This window comes from Bombina bombina, chromosome 4 (genome assembly GCF_027579735.1).
Source record: "Bombina bombina isolate aBomBom1 chromosome 4, aBomBom1.pri, whole genome shotgun sequence".
NCBI classification, from domain to species: domain Eukaryota; kingdom Metazoa; phylum Chordata; class Amphibia; order Anura; family Bombinatoridae; genus Bombina; species Bombina bombina.
The window spans coordinates 78,575,337-78,597,382 of record NC_069502.1 but is presented as its reverse complement, the minus strand read 5'-3'; the positions used below and the strand labels follow the sequence as shown (position 1 = coordinate 78,597,382).

The window sequence follows — 22,046 nt, the reverse complement described above, 5'->3', positions numbered from 1 at the left end:
TCACTGACAGGCATGATAGGGCTCTAACCGCACGTGCGATAAGGGGAAAAAAAACACCCATAATTTTTTTTTTTTTATTATATTAAAAAAAACATCAGAATTTGATATTTGGGGGATAAAAATAAAATATAATTTTTTTCAATAGGGGGATATTGTAAAAATGATATTTTATTCAATATTTTTTTTTTCCTCTCAGCATCACAGGGGGGCACGTGCGAGTGTGCACACATGGAGGAGCCTCCACTGATAGGAGTAAATTAGAAAGGTGCTTAAAATCTCATGCTCTATCTGAATCATGAAAGAAAAAAATTGGGTTTAGTATCCCTTTAAATCAGAAAAAATGTATATTAATAAACAAACAGCAAAACATAGTTAAACATAATAAATTAAAAACTATAAATTAAAAATGGCTTTTCAGGCTTCTCAATGGAATTTTAGAAAGATTTTTATAGACTTTCACAATTAACAAATATATAAATGTATTTGAATGCAGTTGAATCACTTAATTAAGAACAATTCATGATGTGTAATTAATAATTCCATATAATTTTCAGTAGTTTTATAAATTAACATTTTGAATTATCCAAACACTTTACTGCATTCATAAATTAAAGGGAGATTATACACTAGATTTTTTTCATAAATGTTTTGTAGATAATCCATTTATATAGCCCATACAGTTTGTTTTTTTGTAAAAATTTATAGTTTTGCTTATTTTTAAATAACATTGTGCTGTGTTTCAGGCTCCTAACCAAGCCCCAAAGTTTTAGGAGAATACCGATGTATACCTACTCCAGCTTGCTCCTGTTTGTGTAAAGAGTTTTTTCATATACAAAGGAAGAGAGGAGGGTGGGAGTGTCTTCTTTTACTGGGTGTTCCGGTCAACCTAATCAAAAGTGCTAAACTGGGAGCTTCAAAGTAAGTTTTTTTTTTTTACTGGATTTAAGATCAGCATCTGTGCATATTATTGTTTATAGTAGTGTCTATTACATGCAGTTATATGAAAATTGGTGTATACTGTCCCTTTACTATTCTGTTTATGACATTTAATTTGGGCGCGTTCGTAGTTTAAAAGTGTAATTTGAGTTACTTTTTAATAAACACTAAATATGATCTTTATTAACATCTGAACTGAGCATGTGCAAGAACTTTACCAATAAAGAACATAAGTAAGCATGTGCATTCAGAGGTTTCAAATGCGGAAGAAGGTGGTCACTCGCAGCATCTCACTCTTTTTACAGTCTGATTTCTTCATGCGAAATCAAGAATCTTAGCGTTTTGCACTTTCACAAGAAGAAATCCGTCCCGAAAAGAGCCGAAAACCACAAGCGTCCGACATCTTCCGCATTTGGAGGCATCCAAAACTTTAGAACGCAAATGCCTCAACAATGGTGTGAACAGGCAAGAAGTGCCAACTGAAACAGTAAAACAATAATATATATCATCAGGTCCAAGAAAATGAAGAACATTGCGAATCTGTGCTCAAAATTGTGTTTCCTGCTCAATCGAAAAATACTGTTGCGGAATCTTTCATTAAAGTGACAGTAATCACTTAATACATTTTGAAAGCATAGTATAGAATTTATTCCCCACCTCCTCTATTCATGGGTTCCTATATTTCACTACATTCCATTGCTAACCAGTTTGCATATGTGCAGTGTAACCTAGAGTTCAAAATGGCAGCACCCATGATTAGCGGGAAGTACATGAAATGAAGCTAAAAGTGTTTAGTGTCCCTTTAAGAGGGTTTCATTGCACCACAAATACATCTGAGAAGCTTATCACAAGTGGCAGTGTGTGGAAATTACAAACAGGAATTTAAAAACCCCACTGAAAGCCACACAATACACTTTGCATGGAAAACGTTTAAGGATACGGTTAGTTTACCGGTGACCAAATTGCAGAATTAATTTGTCCTAGCTTTCAATAACCTAATAACTAATGAATCTATTTATAAAACTGTGTAATCAGATTCAGGGGCATTGTGGTGCAGGCTTTGAATTAAAATATATATATATATATATATATATATATATATATATATATATATATATATATATATATTATATTAAGAAAAAAGTTACATTTTGTTGTTTTATATAGAACAGTTTTATAGGAAACATAACGTATTTTAAAAAAGAAATCAAATATTAATTTCAATATTTTCCTTTTTATTTTTTTTTTAAAAAGAATCTAATGTTACATACTGTATTTATATTTAGATTTTTCATATATTGAATGTTGTTTTATATACTGAAATATGACTCTTGTAAGCCAAAAACAAATTTTCCGTTGATCATAACTATTCTATAATATAATCTATTAGCAATAATGTTTTTGGGTTGTTCAGTTTTAAACAACACTGGTGATTCTAGATTCACATAACAGATTAACACGATACATAATAATTTAAATCTGAAGTTTACATCTGCAGGATCACATGATATTTTATACAGTAATAGATCTATATGTATCAGGGAGTCTATCAAAATGCATTATTATTTTGTTTGCTTTTTTGCAACTCACCTTCTGAAAAATGAGCACATGACAAGTAGTAAACACAAAAATAAAACAGTGCTGATTGCAAAAACCAGCAAGTAGATGGGACTGCTAGTTCCATAAATGTACTGCAAGTATTCCCCTGTAGAGGGCGCCATAGATTCACATTCAAGATTCTGAAAAAAAATACATTACAAATAAATTACATGAAAAGTGGTATTCAAAATCATGGACAGGTTAATAAAAAGTGATAAAATCAGATTGCTTTCATAGTATTTTTGTAGATCCTATTCAGTCTTTATAAAACCTGCTGAATACAAGTAACATAGGAAACTTTTTATATTTGCTACTTAGTTTGATTGTGTAGTTTAGTGAAAGATTATAGGAAAGAAAAGGGAAAATTCTGCATTATCATGGGAATGTTAGGCACTGTATTGATGCAGCTATACACAGGTAGTATAATAAGTTTGTTTAAATACACAGGCCGTATTTACAGTAAAGCTGTTTGGTAAGTTTAGCAGGTGTGAGCTGATTAAATTCCTGGAAACTACAAAAGATTTTTACCATAAACATCTTCAATGAAGTCCTACTTAATATTTCTTTTAGAATAAGTTAATCCATGCTTAGCAAATGTACTATTGTGTTACATACACTAATGTTTAAAACTATACAAAATCACTATAAACCTTGTGTTAAGTCTCTCTACATAATGATTGGATTTGTTTGGCCATTAGAGATGTGGATTCGTTTTAACAAAACAAATATCTGAAAGAATGCACTAATTTAAAGAATAACACACATATGCTAAAGAAATTTGTTAGTATATATTCGTTACCATTTTAATTAGCTTTTTAAAGGTTAATACTTACATATAGTACACTGGGGAGCCAGGCTAATCCGACCCTTTAGTAGTAGGAGGACTTCCCAGAACCTTCACTAAGGTCCTTTAGAGTGGGATCTGCTGCACTAAGCCTCTTGTTAGCACAACCCTGGACTCTGTGAAGAAGTGTGTCGGATTAGTGCGGCTCCACAGTGCTATAGGTTAATGCTAGTTCTACAGATGATACTGTGCCACCTGCAGCAAGGTAACATTTACATTTGTTTTAATGAAAAGTTATTTAAAATGTTAATGAATATTCAGTATAACAAATATAAAATCTCAGTTTGCAGCAAATACAGTTTAAACTGAAATGTTTTCACTACAATTTAAGTACTGATTACAGCAGCAAACTAAGGCCTAGATTTGGAGTTTGGTGGTAGCCGTGAAAACCAGCGTTAGAGGCTCCTAACGCTGGTTTTAGGCTACCGCCGGTATTTGGAGTCAGTCAGGAAAGGGTCTAATTATATTTATTAACCCCTAACCTGCCCCCCACAATGTCGCCGCCAGCTACCTACAATAATTAACCCCTAATCTGCTGACCGCAAAGAGCCGCCACCTACATTATAGCTATGTACCCCTAATCTGCTGCCCCTAACACCGCCGACCCCTATATTATATTTATTAACCCCTAATCTGCCCCCCTCAATGACGCCTCCACCTGCCTACACTTATTAACCCCTAATCTGCCGAGCGGATCTCACCGCTACTATAATAAAGTTATCAACCCCTAATCCGACTCACTCCCGCCTCAATAACCCTATAATAAATAGTATTAACCCCTAATCTGCCCTCCCTAACATCGCCGACACCTAACTTCAATTATTAACCCCTAATCTGCCGACCGAATCTCGCCACTATTCTAATAAATGGATTAACCCCTAAAGCTAAGTCTAACCCTAACACCCCCCTAAGTTAAATATAATTTAAATCTAACGAAATAAATTAACTCTTATTAAATAAATTATTCCTATTTAAAGCTAAATACTTACCTGTAAAATAAATCCTAATATAGCTACAATATAAATTATAATTATATTATAGCTATTTTAGGATTAATATTTATTTTACAGGTAACTTTGTATTTATTTTAACCAGGTACAATAGCTATTAAATAGTTAAGAACTATTTAATAGCTAAAATAGTTAAAATAATTACAAAATTACCTGTAAAATAAATCCTAACCTAAGTTACAATTAAACCTAACACTACACTATCAATAAATTAATTAAATAAAATACCTACAATTACCTACAATTAAACCTAACACTACACTATCAATAAATTAATTAAATACAATATCTACAAATAAATACAATGAAATAAACTAACTAAAGTACAAAAAATAAAAAAGAACTAAGTTACAAAAAATAAAAAAATATTTACAAACATCAGAAAAATATTACAACAATTTTAAACTAATTACACCTACTCTAAGACCCCTAATAAAATAACAAAGACCCCCAAAATAAAAAAAATGCCCTAAACTATTCTAAATTACTAAAGTTCAAAGCTCTTTTACCTTACCAGCCCTGAACAGGGCCCTTTGTGGGGCATGCCCCAAAGAATTCAGCTCTTTTGCCTGTAAAAAAAAACATACAATACCCCCCCAACATTACAACCCACCACCCACATAACCCTAATCTAACCCAAACCCCCCTTAAATAAACCTAACACAAAGCCCCTGAAGATCTTCCTACCTTGTCTTCACCATGCCAGGTATGACCGATCGTTCCAGGCTCCGAAATCTTCATCTAAGCCCAAGCGGGGGCTTGACATCCATCATCCGACGGCTGAAGAAGTCCAGAAGAGGCTCCAAAGTCTTCATCCTATCCGGGAAGAAGAGTAGATCCGGACCGGCAACCATCTTCTTCCAAGCGGCATCTTCTATCTTCATCCGATGAGGACCGGCTCCATCTTGAAGACCTCCACCGTCTTGAAGACCACGACTTCCCGACGAATGACGGTTCCTTTAAGGGACGTCATCCAAGATGGTGTCCCTCGAATTCCGATTGGCTGATAGGATTCTATCAGCCAATCGGAATTAAGGTAGGAAAATCTATCAGCCAATCGGATTGAACTTGATTCTGATTGGCTGATTCCATCAGCCAATCAGAATTTTCCTACCTTAATTCCGATTGGCTGATAGAATCCTATCAGCCAATCGGAATTCGAGGGACGCCATCTTGGATGACGTCCCTTAAAGGAACCGTCATTCGTCGGGAAGTCGTCGTCGGAAGAAGATGGGTCCGCGGTGGAGGTCTTCAAGATGGAGCCGGTCCTCATCGGATGAAGATAGAAGATGCCGCTTGGAAGAAGATGGTTGCCGGTCCGGATATACTCTTCTTCCCGGATAGGATGAAGACTTTGGAGCCTCTTCTGGACTTCTTCAGCCGTCGGATGATGGATGTCTAGCCCCCGCTTGGGCTTAGATGAAGATTTCGGAGCCTGGAACGATCGGTCATACCTGGCATGGTGAAGACAAGGTAGGAAGATCTTCAGGGGCTTAGTGTTAGGATAATTTAAGGGGGGTTTGGGTTAGATTAGGGGTATGTGGGTGGTGGGTTGTAATGTTGGGGGGGGTATTGAATGTTTTTTTTTACAGGCAAAAGAGCTGAATTTTTTGGGGCATGCCCCGCAAAGGGCCCTGTTCAGGGCTGGTAAGGTAAAAGAGCTTTGAACTTTAGTAATTTAGAATAGGGTAGGGCATTTTTTTTATTTTGGGGGTCTTTGTTATTTTATTAGGGGGCTTAGAGTAGGTGTAATTAGTTTAAAATTGTTGTAATATTTTTCTGATGTTTGTAAATATTTTTTTATTTTTTGTAACTTAGTTCTTTTTTATTTTTTGTACTTTAGTTAGTTTATTTCATTGTATTTATTTGTAGATATTGTATTTAATTAATTTATTGATAGTGTAGTGTTAGGTTTAATTGTAGGTAATTGTAGGTATTTTATTTAATTAATTTATTGATAGTGTAGTGTTAGGTTTAATTGTAACTTAGGTTAGGATTTATTTTACAGGTAATTTTGTAATTATTTTAACTATTTTAGCTATTAAATAGTTCTTAACTATTTAATAGCTATTGTACCTGGTTAAAATAAATACAAAGTTACCTGTAAAATAAATATTAATCCTAAAATAGCTATAATATAATTATAATTTATATTGTAGCTATATTAGGATTTATTTTACAGGTAAGTATTTAGCTTTAAATAGGATTAATTTATTTAATAAGAGTTAATTAATTTCGTTAGATTTAAATTATATTTAAGTTAGGGGGGTGTTAGTGTTAGGGTTAGACTTAGCTTTAGGGGTTAATACATTTATTAGAATAGCGGTGAGCTCCAGTCGGCAGATTAGGGGTTAATGTTTGAAGTTAGGTGTTGGCGATGTTAGGGAGGGCAGATTATGGGTTAATACTATTTATTATAGGGTTAGTGAGGTGGATTAGGAGTTAATAACTTTATTATAATAGCGGTGCGGTCCGGTCGGCAGATTAGGGGTTAATAAGGGTAGGCAGGTGGAGGCGACGTTGTGGGGGGCAGATTAGGGGTTAATAAATATAATATAGGGGTCGGCGGTGTTAGGGGCAGCAGATTAGGGGTACATAGGGATAATGTAAGTAGCGGCGGTTTACGGAGCGGCAGATTAGGGGTTAATAATAATATGCAGGGGTCAGCGATAGCGGGGGCGACAGATTAGGGGTTAATAAGTGTAAGGTTAGGGGTGTTTAGACTCGGGGTACATGTTAGAGTGTTAGGTGCAGACGTAGGAAGAGTTTCCCCATAGCAAACAATGGGGCTGCGTTAGGAGCTGAACGCAGTTTTTTTGCAGGTGTTAGGTTTTTTTTCAGCTCAAACAGCCCCATTGTTTCCTATGGGGGAATCGTGCACGAGCACGTTTTTGAAGCTGGCCGCTTCCGTAAGCAACTCTGGTATCGAGAGTTGAAGTTGCGTTAAATATGCTCTACGCTCCTTTTTTGGAGCCTAACGCAGCCATTCTGTGGACTCTCAATACCAGAGTTATTTTAAAGGTGCGGCCAGAAAAAAGCCGGCGTTAGCTACGCGGGTCGTTACCGACAAAACTCTAAATCTAGCCGTAATATTCTAATAAACCTTTTTTCATAATATCGGTTTGTGCTCCGCTCTAGCTGTTGCACAAAGTACAGCTTTGAAAAGACTACAACGCATTGCTAAGAATTTCATTTAACCACAATAATATAACAATTTGTGGATTAGAAAGCAGATAGCAAGTTTTGAATTTTTATGAAAAAAGGACATGGAACCTTACATTGTTCTTTCATGATTCAGATAGAATACGTCATTTTTAAACAACTTTCCAATTTAATACTATTATCAGATTTTCTTTATTCTCTTCACATCCTTTGTTAAAAACCAGGGAGGTAACCCAGGAGCATGCACATGACTGCAGCACTATATGGCGACAGTTTTGCAACAATGTTAAACATTTGCAAGAGCACTAGATGGTAGCACTATTTCTGCCATGTAGTGCTTCAGGCATGTGCACGTTACCTACCTAGGTATCTCTCTAACAAATATGATAATAGAAGTAAATTGGAAACTTTTTTTTAAATTCTTTTTATTAACAAGGGTAAACAAGAGAGTAGATCTTCTGACAAATTACAATTATTCAGTACAGCCAGGTGTAGGTTTCAATATTACATCAATGAGCAAGTTCACATAATCTAACACAAGTTATCTAACGGCAGAGTTTTAATTAAGAAAGGCTCTATACGCTATCTACTCAGAACTATGATATGTCACAGTTTCTTGCATGTCACTCTTAAATGGTCTTGCTACCCTTTTAGTTAGGAAATTTTTATTATTTTTTAATTTAGTACTAATTTAACTAACTACCCATGTGCGACATGGGGTCCTTTTTGCAAATGAGAATAACATGGGTACCGTAAGATCCCTCACTGGAATCCTTATTGCCTCTGGGAAAGAGAAGAAAAAAAAAAGTTGTAGGGTGTGTTATTATAGCCCGGCTTCGCCTCTCTCCCCCGCTACTCCTGCGTCCCCATCCAGGGCTTCTCCCCTTTCCTATTCATGGTGTGCATCGCTATTTCCCCCTAAAGTATAAGCTGTGTCAGGAGTATCTCTCAGTCCTCCCTCCCACCATCCCTCTCCCCGGGCTCATACAGCCTCAGCCAGTCACCTATCAGCGAGGCAGTCAGTAGTATTTCTGTCTGGGGGAAAGGGCCTAGAACCCGTTTTAGAATCTCGGGGCTTTGTTTGACTAGAAAAGGTTCCCATTTATTTAGGAACGGTTGCAATGCGCAACATCCATTTTTACATTGAATTGCTTAGCCTGTAAACTTTGTGCTTGAACTGTTCGATGGTTGGCCTTTTGGTACTAGTCCAATGGCACAATATACAATTCCTGGCTAAGAGCACAAATAACAGACCTGCTTTATGCCTAGCATAACGATGACCCCCATTGCTCTCTGAAGCCAGAAATGTATTCGGGCCCAGAACTGTCGGATTAATGGACAGTCAAAGAAATAGTGAGGTACATCCGGGGACCCCGCCCCACACTTCCCACATTTATTTGGTTGTTGTGGGTTCCATTTGGAGAGCCTCTTAGGTGTAATATAGTCAAAGTGCAGCATTTGGGTCTGCGCTTCTCAAAGTGGTATGCTCATTGTCGCTCTTTTGGTAAGGTCCAGGCTCTTTTGCAACGTTGTATATGATATGTCACCCACACCTCTCTGTGTCCACTTTTCTAGCATGTGTGCCTGAGTGTTAACAGTTGACTTGTGTAGCAAGATCTTATAAATTCCAGATAAAGAGAAGTTACCAGCTGTAAAGGCTGTTTGTGGAATGGTGAAGGGGGGTGTGTTCCAGAAATTAGGGTAATTTCGTTTAAGTGTGTCTATATAATGACGTGCTTGTAAATAAGCATACAATTGTTTGTTTGGGAGGGAGAATTTAGTGCTGAGGTTCTGGAATGTTTTAATTGTGTGTGTGTGAGAGAGTCCAGGAGATCCCCCACTACTCTAATGCCCTTTTCCTTCCATTGCAGGAAGGGAAGGGAGTCCAAACCTGCCGTGAATTCAAGATTTCCGACCAAGGGCAGCAGCCTGGGTGAGGGACGAGATGAACCCAAAAATCTGTGGGCCATGCGCCATGCTGCCAAAGGGTCCTTGTAAAGAATGGAAGTTTTTAGGTGCGTCGGGTAATCTCTAGGCCTGTGGTAAGGTGCATAAGTCACATCAATCGGGGCCAGGACCGCGTTTTCAAGTTCCACCTCCACAAAGTGTGAGATACCCAGTTGCCAGTCTAGCACAGTTCTAATCAGTGCAGCCCAATTGTATAACCTGAAATCCTGAAGGCCCACCACCCCCTCCCCATATGGTTGATAGAGGAAGAAAGCAGCGATGCAGGGCTTATTTCCTCGCCAATGGAACCCCCTCATAGCTCTGTTCATAGCTCTGAGATCTGTTTTAGTGAGTAAGAAAGGCAGCATAAGCATGGGGTAAAGCAATCGCGGCAATGTGACCATTTTAAGAAGGCTCACTCGTCCCATGAGGGAAAGCCGGGCAATCTCCAGGTCTGAAGTTGACCGCATAGGGTTGTGCATTGTTTGGCTATATTTATCTCATATAATTGGTGCAGATTCAGAAGTAAGTGTATACCTAGATAGGTAAGCTTAGCGTCTACTACAGAGAAAGGGTACTTTGCACGCTCATTCGCATGCTTGTTCAGCCACAAGAAGTCCGACTTGGCTTCATTGATCTTGTATCCCGAGAATGTGCCAAAACTTTGTACGGTTTGTAAGATTCTGGGAATATGTTTGGGTGGGTCTTTGACAAACAGCATGTCGTCAGCATAGAGTGCTATTTGTTTAGGCTTGCCATGTATCTAGATCCCTGGGAAGATCTGCCTTAATTTAAAAGGCAAGAGGCTCTAGTGCCAGATCAAAAAGAAGGGGGGATAGTGGACAACCTTGTCTTGTACCCCTTTGTAAATTGATGTCCGATGAAAAAATACCATTTGTTAATATATGGGCTATGGGATGAGAGTAAATATTTTGTATTGTGTGCAGGAATGGGCCAGTAATATGAAATCACGTCATAGTATCAAAAAGGTGGTCCCACTCAACCCGGTCAAAGGCCTTCTCTGCATCCAGGGACAGCAGGAAGGCCTCCGAGAGATCATCTCTATGGGAGTCCCCTCCCCTCCTCCAGCAATAATCTATCACATGTAGTACCCATCTAAGGTTGACTACTGAAGATCTCTTGTAGACAAAACCTGTCTGGTCTTTATGAAGAAGCTGGGGCAGTAGGATTTTTAATCGACTCGCCAAGATAGCCAAGAAAATCTTATAGTCAGCATTTAGAAGTGAAATCGGCCTATAAGAATCTGGTCTACGGGATCCTTCCCTACATTGGGGATAAGTGTGATATGTGCAGCTGAAAAATTGGTAGATGGCATGGTACCATCTTGGAAGTAACCATTATATAGGGGTAGGAGAGCACTGGCAACCCTCGGGTGCAAGATGTGATAAAATTCAACGGGGAGACCATCTGGCCCCGGCGCTTTGCCTTTAGCCATACTGTTAATTGTAGGATTTAACTCCTCTAGACCAATTGGTGCGATCAAGATGTCCAGTTGGTCCTGCGACACCTGTGGTAAGTTAATGGAGGCCCAGAAGGACGCCCTCGCTTCTCCACACCCGGGTGTCTGTTTTGAATATAGTGAGTAGTACTCCACAAATCCCTTAGCAATGTCTTCCGGTGAGGTGCAAAAACGGCCTCCACTTTTTAATGAGACAACGTCCTTTCTTGACTTGCTGCCTTTAACCAAGGCCACCAAGAGCTTCCCGGAGCGATTCCCAAATCTATAGGATTTAGAGTCCATTTTTATCAAGCCTGCTGCTGCCTGTTGTGTCAAGGAGTCCAATTCCTCCTTGGTCACTGTATAGGTATTATACGCTTCTCTCAAATGAGTTGTACAGTAGGCCTGGTATGCAGTGACAACACGTTTTTGTAGCGCTATGTACTTTTGTTGGGTTCTGTGTCGGAGATTGGCCACATACGAGATAATGTTGCCCGATAGGCGACAGTGTGAAGACTTACTAAGAAAAACAGGTGAGTTAAAGCAACCTTTCCTAACGTGTCCTCAATCTGGATCTGCATTTCTGACCCTGTTAAGGGAGATGCTGTTCCCCCTCTGGGTGCCCCCCCCATGTATTCCTGTGCCTCCATAGGCAAGTCAAAGAACTTAGGGCCATTGTCAGTTAAGAGTTTCAGCATAGCGGGGTACAGTAGGTAAACTTTGCATCCCTCTCTGTTCAGTGCAGAGCAAATCTCAGAGAACTCCTTTCGCTTCCTCATCAGCTCCACTGAATAATCTTGGAACAGCAGGAGTCTGGCATTGTCAAACATCAGCGAGGGTAATCTGCGATAAGCCCTTAGTACCTGTACCTTGACCTGAAAATGTAGGAACTTAATCATGACCTGCCTGGGTGGAAGGCCCTCTCTGTCATTCTGTCTGTCTGGGCCTACCCTATGAGCACACTCTACACTACCTCTAAAAATACCAGATGAGATACCCAGAAGGGAGGAGAGGGTCTGTTCTACAAAGTGTATTATCTCTGTTGGTTTGATAGACTCAGGGAGGCCTACCAGGTGGATATTATTCCGCTGTGATCTGTTCTCTAGATCTTCTAATCTCTGATGTAGTAGCTGATTTTGGTGTGTCAGGTCTTCAACTTTTTTAGTATGTGCAACATTAAAATCTGCTGTACTATAGCATAAGACTCTTTGGGTTCTAAAGTGGGGTGTCCATTTTTATTTGAGGAAGTGGCAGAGGTGTCTAAGTTGCCTTTTTGTTTCCTGTTGCTAGTCTGGCCTTTGCTCAACATTTTGGCAGGTTCGAGAAATGTATCCATAAAGGACAGAAATCCTAAGATGTGTTATAGCCTGAGGCACTTCAGCTTCGCTAAAAGAAGTTTCAGACAATTATACAAATCTTTTCTATGTGGATGGATCTCAATTACAGAGGCGACTTACAGTGAATGATATGACATTTTTTGTTATAGTGTTCTAGTATCTATAGCTTCCTGAACCTAGTTAGATATACTGGTTTTTTATATCATTAGCGGGTGTGAGGCGGCATAGATTTTCAGAAGTTACCATGTACAGGGAAGCAAAGTGTTTCTATCTTTTGTCCCTATGAGACGGATGTTGTGCTGTGTATTTATCCACGTGTTATCAATATCTGTACATAGATTGTCAAGAAAAAGAAAAAGGGGATATATCAAACAGCAATATTAAACATAATGTTAGACAGAGGGATCATTCATATACATCTCATATATGACAGTCTGTAAACCTTCAGTCCTTACAAGAGACACTGCTTCATGTGTACTTTTTCTTCAAGAATAATACCTGCATGCGTTTAATGCAAGGTCTTGCTTGATTGCAGCATCTCTCAAATAATAATATGCCTGAGTTAGTTTCCCTGTTAGCCCCAGAACTTTATCCCCAGTGTGCACTCAGTGCTGGGGGGTCCAGTTTTTGGTGCCTGGGCTGCAAGTGTAAGGGATTATTGTGCCCCCTGTTAGAGCAGTGAGAGCCCTGCCACAACTGACCCTCACTTATATTTATTAGCTAGGGGAATCTCAGGTGTAGGCTGTCCAAGGTGATGGTTCAGCAGTCTTTTATGGGCCCAATATGCTGTTACAGTCCCCAGAGTCTATTACTGTGGTGTACACTTGGCAAGGGGCCCACAGGCCAGCTTGAAGGCTTTGGTTAATGGGTAAGGTTTTATAGGGGTCTCTCAACATCTTACCAGCCTCTTATGTTGGACCAGATCATCTCTGTGTGGCGAGGGTGCTATCCAAGAGCAGGAGGCCTCCAATCCAGTGCTTTCAAAGAATCTGTCACGGCTGCAGGCAACAATGACACTTTGTGCGCCTTGTCCTCCAGCGTGTGTATTCTTTATTCCTGCAGGAATCTATTCCGGAGCCAGGTTGCCCATGTCCGCTCCTCACGATGACTGTTCAGATCTGCTATCCCGCGATCTCTTTCCTACTTGTGATCCACTTCTCTGGGACACCTGATATGCGCCACGTGTCTCAGGGCTTCAGACGGAGGCCCTCCTCTGACATAGGTCTTTGTTGACATCTTTCTTTGGGCAAGCGGGTAAATTAGATGCTAGTAGTATCTTTTCTACTTGGTGTGCGACTGTACTTCTCTTGTTACAGTCTCCGGCACCGCTCTGCACTGTTCTCCGTGGAGACCAAGATGACTACCGGAGTCTTTGCCGGGTCTATCTCTCCGTACCTCCTGCGCAATTAGGGCTTTGGTGAGTGAAGTGATAGTCAGTTTCTGCTCTATTATTGCCCAGACACTATTTCTGTCAAGGGCTAAGGAGCACGGGTTCCAGATTTCAATTTTGCTTATGGTTTAACTTAATAGGTTCACGGAGCTCTGCAGCTATGCTGCTGCTGTATAGCCTGCCCACCGGAAGTCAAAAGTTTTTTAAAAATTGTATTCTTTACAAAATAAATATTTTGTGTTTAATTTTCCTTTAAGTGAGTACTTAAACAAGAAATTTCCTGGCTTCACATAATAATAATTATATATATATATTTGGGAAATTGGGGATGGCTGCCACCACAGGAGTGTTCTGCTTGAGAGCTGAAATGCTTGACTTTAGCCTCTTAAGTCATAGCATGCTATGATTAGAAATGCAAAAAAGTGCTTGATCTTATGAATAAAAGCATGTCATTTTTTTAAAAATTAGAATGTCCCTTTAGGTGCTTAATCATGCATAGATCCAAAAGGAAGGTGTAGTGCAGACATCCTCAAACTTGGCCCTCAATAGGTTTTGGAACTACATTTCCCATGATGCTCAGCCAGCATATCAGCTGGGTGAGCATCAAGGGAAATGTAGTTCCAAAACCTCTGTAAGGGCCAAGTTTGAGGATGTCTGGTGTAGTGTATTCAACGGTTTCATTAAATGATTCTATGTGATTTGATTTATACTAAGGCAGACTTACTTATTTAGTTTATATTTTCTGACCATGTAGATGTTTTTATATGGGGGAAATCATAGATAATTAATCTGAAATGTAATATTGTATATATAAGAATATAAAAGTGAAAAAGTATGTAACTTTCCAAATACAATATAAACTGTGGTATTTTCCTGGAAAGAACAAAATAGAACAAAAACATGGCAAGACTAAATAAAAAACAACAAAAAGGATTGTTGCTAATAATCACAACCCCAGGAGTGTGGAAATGAATATAGTCCAAATATACCGTGCAAATTTGCTCAAGTGGTATACAATTCTATTTACCTTAAAAAGGGACATGAAACTGTTTTTGAATTAGAATAATAAAAACTAAAAAAAGAGTTTGCAATATATGCCCATTTTTCATTTTGTACCCTTTCAAATTAATTTAATCATTTGAAAATAAGTTTCAATAAAGTAATGGGTACCACCATGTTGAATCTTAGGATTTGTTTTCAATTGAGGACAATTAGGGACAATAAAAGTACATAAACAAAATATGTGTTCAGATTCCAAACCTCCATTGTTTGCATACTTTATCTGTTCCTAAGTGTCCTCAGCAGAAGAGTTCACATAAGGGAAACCTAAGTTTTTCAGCATGGCGGCACTCATTACTCTATATGAGGGTAATTGAAAGTAAACAAGTAATATAGATTTAAAACACACATCTACATATTATTCTCAGTTATTTTTTGCTTTGAATACATGATTTTGTCTAGAATTGAGTTACTGTTTAATGCAGATTTAATATATAAGGATTTGCCAAGTGTACATATATATATTATACAGGTTTATGTACAACAATTAAAAAAATAATAGTACAATTCTAAAAGGTGTGGCTTCCTGGATCCTAGGATTTCATAAGCCCAGGTACATCTATTATAAAAAATAATACAATTAAATACTTTTTTTATTTCTGTTTATTAAACCAGACCTTTATACATTTCTGTTACGAAGCAGAATACATGTTAGAATATGTGGGATATCAATCTGAGTTTAATCTACAAACAATGACCTCTATTAGGTAACCTTATTTATGGGATCAGCGGCATCAGAGGTGGAGTAATCTTGGTCTAGCTAGTCAAATATTTTGTTTGCTGTAGATTGTGTTGCACTCAAAGTTAAATGGAAGACAACTGTTTTATTATGAAATGAGTAAACCAGTGCTTGGCAACAAAGTATCCCAGGGTGTGTCAGCAAAAGTGCTGGATATGTCAGGGGCTCAGTGCACACTGATATTTCTGAAAGATTTAAAGTTTAAAAAAAAATATATATATATATAATAATAATAAAAAAAACACAATGACCAAGTATGCCATTGAATGCCGCTGCGGATGCTGACGGCCTGGGACTAACAGAAGTGGAAACCTCCTAGATATATATATCTCAGTGAAACATTTATTAATATATAACATGGATTTATGAGAAAGAGAATGTCCTAAACATGATTTTTACTTTCATAAGGCTAAAATGTAATTACAAACCTACATTTCTTGCTTGTCCTATATTATAAAAGGCCAAGTGTTTGTCTGAAGCCGTCATGCGCAGTAGAGACAAACACTTGGCCTTAGATCCCTGCACGCGCATCTCCGTAGTTTAAGCAGCGCACAGCTGAGCATAGACCTTCGCACGCGCACCCACCCGACCTCGCACCTCCGCAATTGAAACAGCAGCGCGAGGATCAGATACAATTGAAACAGTAGCGTGAGGTTCAGGTACAGGAGAGAAAAAAAGAGAGAGAGAGAAAGAGAAAAAGAGAGAGAGAAAAAGAGAAAGAGAAAAAGAGAAAGAGAAATAGAAAGAGAAAAAGAGAAATAGAGAAAAAGAGAAAGAGAGAAAAAGAGAAAGAGAGAAAAAGAGAAAGAGAGAAAAAGAGAAAGAAAGAAAAAGAGAAAGAGAGAGAGAGAGAGAGAGAGAGAGAGAGAGAGAGAGAGAGAGAGAGACACTGCAAAACATGGCCCGTGTGTTTAATCCTACAAAGATATAGATAGACTTTGTAATGCCACAAATGCATTAGAAGAGCTAGCGATAAGTGAGTTATTACAGTTTTTAAAATAATTTGAAAGACTTTGAATCTAAAAATACAGATAAAAGCAATATTAGGCACTTTGCACAGGAGTTCTAATATTTTGGATTGGGGCAACTATTCCCTTTAAAAGCTGCCATTACAGTGGCTGCTGACTCCCTGTACAGCAAGTAGAGAAATTTATACTTTTGCTGACTGTCCAAAAATATTTGCATTGGTGGGTCAGATAAAAAAAAAACACAAAAAAAAAACCTGTTAATGCTGCCATTCCATAAATTGCATCATAGAAATGCAACTTGCATTCCAGTCATTTTTACAAGCAGGTTAACCACAACAAAGTCCTCATTTGTAGCAGTAAAAAATGCTGTAAGGAAGGCAGAGAGGTTGTTTGGGTGAGGGGTGAAAAGGTGCGAGAGGGAGAGTAAGAGAGAAACAGAATGAGAGAGAGGGTGATTAAGTACAATGAAATGATGTGTCAGAGGTGTGTCTGAGCAAATTTAGGGAGAGAAGAATAAATCACTGGAGGTGGGAGGAGACTTTTTATTAAAAAAGAAAAGTCCCACTAGGAAAGATTGAAGGACAGAGTCTAAATAATACAGCCACAAAGATATTCCCACAATCTCTCTCACAAACACAGAAGTCCCTGAGTCAATTATGATGAAACTGTATGTCTAATAAAAAGTGTTATATATAGTACTCTACAACTGTATTTGCTGCACCTTAGAGGGATTAGCACAAACATATGGGCTAAAATTAGGAATAATTTATGCAGTATCAAGAAATGTTCATTGAGTGTGTGAAAGACTTTATGTTTAGAACACAGCTGTTAAAATAAATGTTTCTTTCCAAACTTAGATAAATTCTAAGTTTGGAAAGAAACAGGTGGTAGTTCTTCTGTAGAAGTTTTGCAAAAAAATTAACATAAAGTGTTGCTGGCAATTGCCTCTAGGGGCACTGTTTAATAAACTGTTCATTACATTAAGTTTGTCCTCACCTAGCTTCAGTAATAACTGTACAATCCCTTAAACATCACTAATTACACCTATCTTTAAAAAAAATCTTCTCTTGATCCATCATCCCCATCCAACTACCGCCCTATTTCCCTACTCCCCATTGCTTCAAAACTTCTGGAAAGGCTTGTATATACACGTTTATCCCACTTCCTCACATTAAACTCCCTCCTTGATCCATCACAATCTGGATGTCTCCCACAACACTCCACAGAAACTACAATCAATAAGGTTACTAATGACCTAATAACAGCAAAATCTAAAGGCCACTTTTCTTTGTTAATCATTCTTGATCTATCTGCAGCCTTTGACATGGTTGACCATACTCTCTTGCTCCAAACCCTCCAATCTTTCGGCATCTGTGACACAGCTCTCTCGTGGCTCTCCTTTTACCTGTCTAACCAGATAGTGTTACCTTCTCTGGCGCATTCTCTGAACCTTTAACACTTTCTGTTGGGGTACCTCAAGGCTCTGTCTTTGGTCCCCTTCTCTTCTCAATTTATACATCACCCTTAGGTTCCTTAAGCCAGTCCCATGGGTTTCAATACCATTTGTATGCTGATGATAACCAAATCTACATCTCTGCACCAGACCTATCCCCTTCCTTACTAACTCTTGTCACTACCAAAAATTTAGTGACAGATATCTCCACTATTCTGGATTGAGCACAGTTTTAAATAAACAGTATATAAATTGTGGAGTTAATAAAGAGAAAACACTATTAAAAATAAGACTTTATTGTAACCATAATAAAATTCATTTAGACAAAGGAGCATATACACACAAAAAATTAATTTGTGTCTTATGAATAAAGGGTTAATTATCATATTACCCTTTAGCAACATCGCTAATCAGAGTTACATGAAGGATACAAACAAGGGAACATATTAAAAATGTGCCATGGGCTTTGGGCAATTACATGCAATAGTTAATTGTTAGGCTGCCAATAATATATAGGAATATATATGTACTATCAAAGTTTATAGAGTTACCTATCATTCCCTCATATAGTAAGTGCCTAAATCTTAAGACATTTACTAGATGTTAACTATAAACTAATTCCATTGTCCACCTTAAAGAGGTAGTGGTGGCGTTATCAACTCCAAGTATATATGAGCATAATACTTAGTGTGCAGCTATGATTTCAATAGATTGTCTTGTCTATAAAGCATTGTGCTACTCTCTGTTCATATATGAATGTATTGGGTACTTGTAAAGCGCAGCTAATCACCCGTAAGGGTCTCAAGGCGTTGTTCATTTTATCAACCTCGGAAGGATGAAAGGCTGAGTGGACCTCGCCGGGGATCGAACCTGCAACCCTTGGGTTGCTACAGAGCTCAGCCACAGTGCCTTAGCTTGCTGACCTATCTGTCCAGCTATATAGTGGTGTCTTAATGTAACACAGGATCATTAGGTTATCAATAGATATCAATCATACAAACATACTGTTTCCTTTCATACTTGTATCACCTATCTATGGTACCGATATTTTTCAGGCAACCTTTAGTTATCATAAGGATATGTTAGGAGGGATAAAGGATTTAGGGCATTGTGAATGTGGATGTCTGAGTCTAGACATACAGCGTATGTGATAGTCTAATAACCAGCGCCTGTAGATTTTGCAAGAAGAGTCTAGGAGTTTGACACTAGTATGTTACATTTCTTCACTTTAATGTGTGCGGTATGCTCCAGTAAAATGATATGAATATGAGAATTCCTTCACTGTTATGTGCATGGTATGCTTAGAGAGTAGGATACCAGTATTATTTATATCTTCACTTTGATGTGTCTGGTATATTTCTTCACTTTGATGTGCCTGGTGTGTGATTAAGATATAGGGTTTTTAGCTAGCAATCGGCTGACTGGGTTCAATCCCAGCAGTACGCAGGTAGGAGGTCGCCTTTGAGCACATAGACCTGTATGCATTGGATGAAATTGCTGTAACCCTTATTACATGCCTTATACTGATAATTGTGAGTACCCACATGCCCTGTCTGACCACATAGCCCATTTTTAAGCCTGTTTTTAAATTTTCATTTGGATCATTCATATATGGATATAGAGTAATGGAAGTCATATACCCTTTTCTCTGATGATCCAATTTGATTTTGTTAATCTATTTCAGTATATATATATTAATAAAGTGTTTTAAACAATTCCCCTACCTTATAACCTTTAGTTATCAAGTTGTGAGGTCAGTTTGTATATTTAATCACAAGCACTCTCTGTCCGGTTAGACAAATTACACTATAGAATCACTCAAAATGGGTGCCGATATCTTTCAAGCATCCACTCTATAGAAAACGTGTTCATTTTGAGGATTCAAAGTATATATTGTTGCAAGTTCTCCTTAGAGAGTTTTAACAGGCTGTAACAAGTTGTTACAAGCATAGCTATTGTAATTATTAGAACACACACAGAGAGCCCCAGTGCCGATACATTTTCAAGCACGAAAACTACCCATAAGCCCCACCCACCGACGCGTTTCATCACGATTACGTGACTTCGTCAGGGTGGGGCTTATGGGTAGTTTACGTGTTTGAAAAAGTATCGGCACTGGGGCTCTCTGTGTGTTCTAATGATTACAATAGCTATGCTTCTAACAACTTGTTACAGCCTGTTAAAACTCTCTAAGGAGAATTTGCAACGATATATACTTTGAATCCTCAAATTGAACACGTTTACTATAGAGTGGATGCTTGAAAGATATCGGCACCCATTTTGAGTGATTCTATAGTGTAATTTGTCTAACCGGACAGAGAGTGCTTGTTATTAAATATACAAACTGACCTCACAACTTGATAACTAAAGGTTGCCTGAAAAATATCGGTACCATAGACAGGTGATACAAATATGAAAGGAAACAGTATGTTTGTATGATTGATATCTATTGATAACCTAATGATCCTGTGTTACATTAAGACACCACTATATATGAACAGAGAGTAGCACAATGCTTTATAGACAAGGCGATCCATTGAAATCATAGCTGCCCACTAATAAGTATTATGCTCATATATACTTGGAGTTGATAATGCCACCACTACCTCTTTAAGGCGGACTATGGAATTAGTTTATAGTTACCATCTAGTAAATGTCTTAAGATTTAGGCACTGACTATATTAGGGAATGATAGGTAACTATATAAACATTGATAGTACATATATACTCCTATATATTTTTGACAGCCTAACAATTAACTATTGCATGTAATTGCCCAAAGCCCATGGTCCATTTTTAATATGTTCCCTTGTTTGTATCCTTCATATAACTCAGATTAGCGATGTTGCTAAAGGGTAATATTATAATTAACCCTTTATTCAGAATACAAGAAGGAATTTTTTGTGTGTATTAGCTCCTTTGTCTAAAGGAATTTTATTATGGTTACAATAAAATTTAATTTTTAATAGTGTTTTCTCTTTATTAACTCCACAATTTATATACTGTTTATTTTATAACTCATCACTAACTGTCTTTCTAATATTTCATCCTGGATGTCCTCTCACTACCTTAAGCTAAATCTCTTAGAAACTGAGCTCCTAATTTCCCCCCTTCTTCCAAAATCCCTACCCCCAAACTTTCTCTTACTGTTGATAATTACATTACCCCAACCATGCATGCCCAATGTCTTGGGGTCACACTTGACTCAGATCTCTCTTTCACTCCCCATCGACAAGACTTCTCCAGACTGGCCCCTATTTTGTGAAACTCTCTGCCTCGCTCTACATGACTCTCCCCTAGTTTTCAAACTTTCAAGCACTCTTTTAAGACTCCACTGTTTAGGGATGTATATAATATAAACTAACATTTTCCTATCTTAGTTCTTCACTTCCTTTAGCTATCCCCTTGAACCCCCTTAGCATGTAAGCCTATGAGCCTGCTTTGTAGATCACTTTCATGAGAGATGATTTACAACAGTGAAACTCTTGGCAGGGCCCTCTATCCCTTTGTCTCCCATAACTGTCACCTTGCATATTAGACCAATGTATTTAGTGCTGCAGAACCTGCTGGCGCTCTACAGATAACGGGGAATAATTATAATAAAGCTAGTTACAGACACCCCCCTGGTTTTTCCTGGTGCAGACATGTTAGTGAGATCTACTGCAATTACATGTGAAGTAATGAAGATATAAGATGCCTGACATTGACCATCATATGTGTGTCTGTTATAATAAATACCCATTAGTTAAAAGACTGCCTGCTTGTGTCCTCAGTAGCTGCAGATAGAACAGTGACAGCAAGGATTATTTGTTTGCATCATGGCACAAATTGGGACAACCTTTCTGTCCAGACTGATTCATAGCCTGCTTGGGTTGAGTGTTTAGAACAGTTTAGAAGCAAATAGCATTGCCCCTGCTAAAAAAAAGTTAGCTGTTTTGCTAACCATCCTGGGGCAATCTGCATATGACACACTGCGTGTTCTTCTGTTTACAGACAAACCTGCTTCTAAACCTTTAGAAGACTTAATAAAGATTCTCACAAAAATATAAAGTTTTACAGCCAGCGCAAGTCTCCTAATGAGGATTTATGTTGGTACACCATTGCATTACGCAAACTTGCCAGCACTTGTAACTTTGGGGACTA

General features: G+C 38.1%; 1 protein-coding gene across 2 annotated transcripts in view; it reads right to left on the bottom strand.

The window, feature by feature from the left end:
• Positions 1-22,046, bottom strand: part of LOC128655921 (uncharacterized) — a 233,721-nt gene that overhangs the window by 161,364 nt on the left and 50,311 nt on the right. For both annotated transcript variants that reach the window (XM_053709526.1, XM_053709525.1), the window contains exon 2: positions 2,527-2,675. In XM_053709526.1, coding sequence (XP_053565501.1) covers positions 2,527-2,657 — 131 coding nt within the window. In that variant the 5' untranslated portion in view covers positions 2,658-2,675. The remainder of the gene's footprint in view (positions 1-2,526; positions 2,676-22,046) is intronic.